General features: G+C 40.0%; 1 protein-coding gene across 1 annotated transcript; it reads right to left on the bottom strand.

Annotated features, from left to right (window-relative positions):
- Positions 1–2,498: 2,498 nt before the first annotated feature.
- LOC147614074 (uncharacterized) lies at positions 2,499–3,041 on the bottom strand. The gene has a single exon (XM_086780382.1). The coding sequence runs from the start codon at positions 3,039–3,041 to the stop codon at positions 2,499–2,501; it is 543 nt and encodes a 180-aa protein (XP_086636508.1).
- Positions 3,042–3,947: the final 906 nt, after the last annotated feature.

Raw genomic sequence — 3,947 nt, 5'->3', positions numbered from 1 at the left:
GATGAGGGAAATTATGAATCAACCGGATAAATTGGAAGATTATGATCAGTGGTACTATGGTTTCATTAAAGGATTGTTTTAAAGTTACCTGATGCTAAGAAAAAGGCAATTTCATATTGGGTGTGTAAGTGGTGTGGCTAGTTTTATGTTTGCATGAACTTCCGGCTAGGGGGCCTTGGAACTCTTTTCCTTGGTACCCGGGACAAAACCTAACCAAATTCCAAATTGGATCCCATCACTACAGTGGTTGGGCGGTTGGCTAACCCATGGGATCGGATGGGGTTAGGCTGGACTGATAGATCCGTAAATTGAGATTTAATTTCTATTATTACGATAGATGAAGTAAATCCCAGATAGAAGTTGTTCTATGGATAAGAATCAACGGCTGTGCCTCGTGATGGGGAAAAAAGCGTTGATCCCAATGATCCAAGTGCAAGTTTCTTCCTTGAATTGACCAAGTACCATTAAAGGTACAGTCAGATCAGTTTGATCAGTAATGATCTTGACTACGTTAGAGTAAAGAGTTTATCCTGGTGGAATCGCCCGTGCTTTCCGGGTAAAGGAAGTTTTTTCGATTTCGGTTTTGGACAAACCGACGGATTAGTCTCTTGTCCGGATATCCGTGGGCGAGGCCCCGAGAGTGTGAGACCCCTACCCGTGCATGATGTGCTACTTCCACTGCTAGTACCCGAATCCGTTGCGCGGTGGAGACTGGGATCTCACAGACCAGAGTGCTGAGGAGAGACAATAGTTTCTTATAGAAACTTTGAAAGACTGGCTTTTTCTTTGGCTGCAGTCGGATGATCGGGCAGCGTATGTGGCTGACAATTTCTTTGATACAGGCTCTGATAACTTCTCTGATGCAGTCATCAAACAGTGCTAGAGGCTAAGAGACAAGCAGAACTTCGTCGCAAACAAAAGGAAGATGACCTAGAAGCAGAGAGAGAGGAGAAAGCTAGGCTGGAGAGGGAAAGAAAAGAAAAGGAACAGTAGAGAGGCGACCTAGAAGCAGAGAGAAAGGAAAAAGCAGAGGAAAAGGAGAAAGCAGAGAAAAAGGAGGGAGCAAAAAAGCCCGGTCACTACAAACGCCCTCTGAGGAGGCCTAAAGATTTTTGGCGGGTGTGACTCATTGTAAAATTAAACCCTATGTAATGTTATTTGATGCTGGAAGTTAATGAGATGAGATAATCTTTTCAACAGTTTCCTCCTACTATTCCATTTTTATGTGTTACAGAATTATGTATTGGGTTTTTTGTTAGGTAGCACACACTATAAAGTAGTAAGTATACAGTTAGCATATACTGTGGTAGTTAGCATACACTATATGCTAGTTAGCATAATCCTGTATGCTAGTTAGCACACTATATAGCAGCTAGTTAGTATACAGTTAGCATATACTGTGCTTGTTAGCATACACTATATGCTAGTTAGCATATACTGTATATGCTAGTCAGCATATATTGTTTGCTAGTTAGCATACAGTATATGCTAACTAGCATATACTGTATAGTTAGCATACGCTTTATGCTAGTTAGCACACACTATGTAGAAGCTTGTTAGTAAACAATTATCATATACTGTGGTAGTTAGCATACAATATATGCTAGTTAGCATATACTGTATGCTAGTCACGCTATATAGTAGCTAGTGAGTATACAGTTAGCATATACTGTGCTAGTTAGCATACCCTATATGCTAGTTGGCATATATTGTATGATGCTAGTTAGCATACGCTATATGCTAGTAAGCACACAATATAAATTAGGTAGTTAGTATTATACAGTTAACATGTACTGTGCGAGTTAGCATACAGTATATGCTAGTTAGCCTATACTATATACTAGTTAGCATACTATATATATGCTAGTTAGCATACGCTTTATGGTAGCTAGCACACACTTTGTAGAAGCTTGTTAGTCAGCATATACTGTATATGCTAGTCAGCATATACTGTTTGCTAGTTAGCATATAGTATATGCTAACTAGCATATACTGTATGCTAGTTAGCATATACGCTTTATGCTAGTTAGCACACACTATGTAGAAGCTTGTTAGTAAACAATTATCATATACTGTGGTAGTTAGCATACACTATATGCTAGTTTGTATGCTAGTAAGCACACGCTATATAGTAGCTAGTGTGCATACAGTTAGCATATACTGTGCTAGTTAGCATACACTATATGCTAGTTGGCATATACTGTATGCTAGTTAGCATACGCTATATGCTAGTAATCACACAATATAAATTAGGTAGTTAGTATACAGTTAACATATACTGTGCGAGTTAGCATACAGTATATGCTAGTTAGCCTATACTATATACTAGTTAGCATACTTTATATGCTAGTTAGAATACACTGTATGCTAGCTAGCATACGCTTTATGCTAGCTAGCACACACTTTGTAGAAGCTTGTTAGTACACAATTAGCATATACTGTGGTAGTAGTAAGCATACACAAGATACAAAATAGAATAAAAGACCATGACACTCATGTCAAAAACCGAATGGCATGCTGTTATAGATTGCTTCATAATCTTCGGGGGTGATTGTGTACATTTGCCTTCTCTTTTGCATGTGTTTCATGGGTATCTTGATACAACGTATAAGATTTGAAAGTATGTGAACAACAGGTTGATTGTAGTCTAGTTTGAAGGTGTATGCATCCACTTGCTTGTAATACAGTCCTTGCACGACATAAGAGCCTTTGTCAATTACATTGTTCCACTCATCAATGTAACCCTGTTTTGCCTTTTGTTTTACTGCAATGCACTTTACCAAGTAAAAGTCTACATTCTCATCATTGGTTGTAGCATCCGGATTCACTGCAAAAGTGTCACCAACACACAAAGCACTACTTAATGCATCATGGTGGCCTTCATACACAAATTTTTTATATCCAATGATCTGTCCTTCAAGGGCATCATCAGTCGGAGTGTCTTCTTCATCCTCAACTTCATCAGACAATGGCATCAGAATGTGATAATCCCAAGGCTGCACATGAGATTTGTTAGTGCAGCGATTCCAACTATGGTTCATGCATGCATCACAAAAGCATGCCAATGGTCTTGTGGCAATGGCAGTTGCATCCTGCCGGTTGTGACCGCCCACGAAAAGCATGCAAGGTGCGAGACTTCTCAACCGTGGCACAATTCCATTTAACCTCCCTATTTACATCACCTACTTTGATCTCCCAAAACACACGGGCACATTCCCTTTCTTTTAGAGGATATGATGCAACTGCTCCCTTTGATAGGTTGGCTTGGCAATAGGCAACCACATCTGCAGCACACTTTAAAGTGGCCCCATTAGGCTTCAGCTGTTCATGTGTCAACGATCTTTTAACAACTGCGCCTACACCGTCATGCTCTCCCTTGCCATGTCCTGATCCAAAGAAGAACCAGCTCATCTCCATTCCTGTCAGTCCAGCATACCTTGCAACAAAATAGAAAGGTCTAGCAGCCTTAAACTGTGAAGCAGCACCATCTGACCAGACCCAGTGACGTTTTGTAGTGACACCTTCTCTCTGTAACCAGCCACAATGCAGCATAAAACAATGTTGGACAAACAATGTGTCATGCACTTTGTCATCTGATATGAAGAAGTGGATTTTCTTGACTACTTCCCCTTCCCTGCGGTAGTATGTTATGTGCACAAAAATAGTTACTTGACTTGAGTGCCAATGCATGGATTGAATCTCATTTTGCTCCTTGAATGCATAGTTTTCTGCAAAGTCTACAACCAACACAACCACATCGTCAGGAAATCTAAGAATACAATCCTTGAACTGTTGTGCTTGCCATCGAGCGATATAGTTATGTTTGATAAAAACCTTCAGCTTGGTCTGTAAGAGTTGAAGAAACTCCCAGCACTGCATTTCTTTAGTCACAAGATCTTTTCTCTTTTTTTTGTCTCTGTGCTTATCTGTTGCCTCCACATATGCAA

This window comes from Cibotium barometz, chromosome 42, assembly GCF_041138505.1.
Source record: "Cibotium barometz isolate CiBa-2024 chromosome 42, ASM4113850v1, whole genome shotgun sequence".
Taxonomy (NCBI): domain Eukaryota; kingdom Viridiplantae; phylum Streptophyta; class Polypodiopsida; order Cyatheales; family Cibotiaceae; genus Cibotium; species Cibotium barometz.
Note: the sequence above shows the minus strand (reverse complement) of the source record. Positions and strands in the feature narration are given on the sequence as shown.

Excerpts from the sequence above, each read along its gene's own strand:
- LOC147614074 (XM_086780382.1), bottom strand. The coding sequence starts at position 3,041 with ATGAACCATAGTTGGAATCGCTGCACTAACAAATCTCATGTGCAGCCT.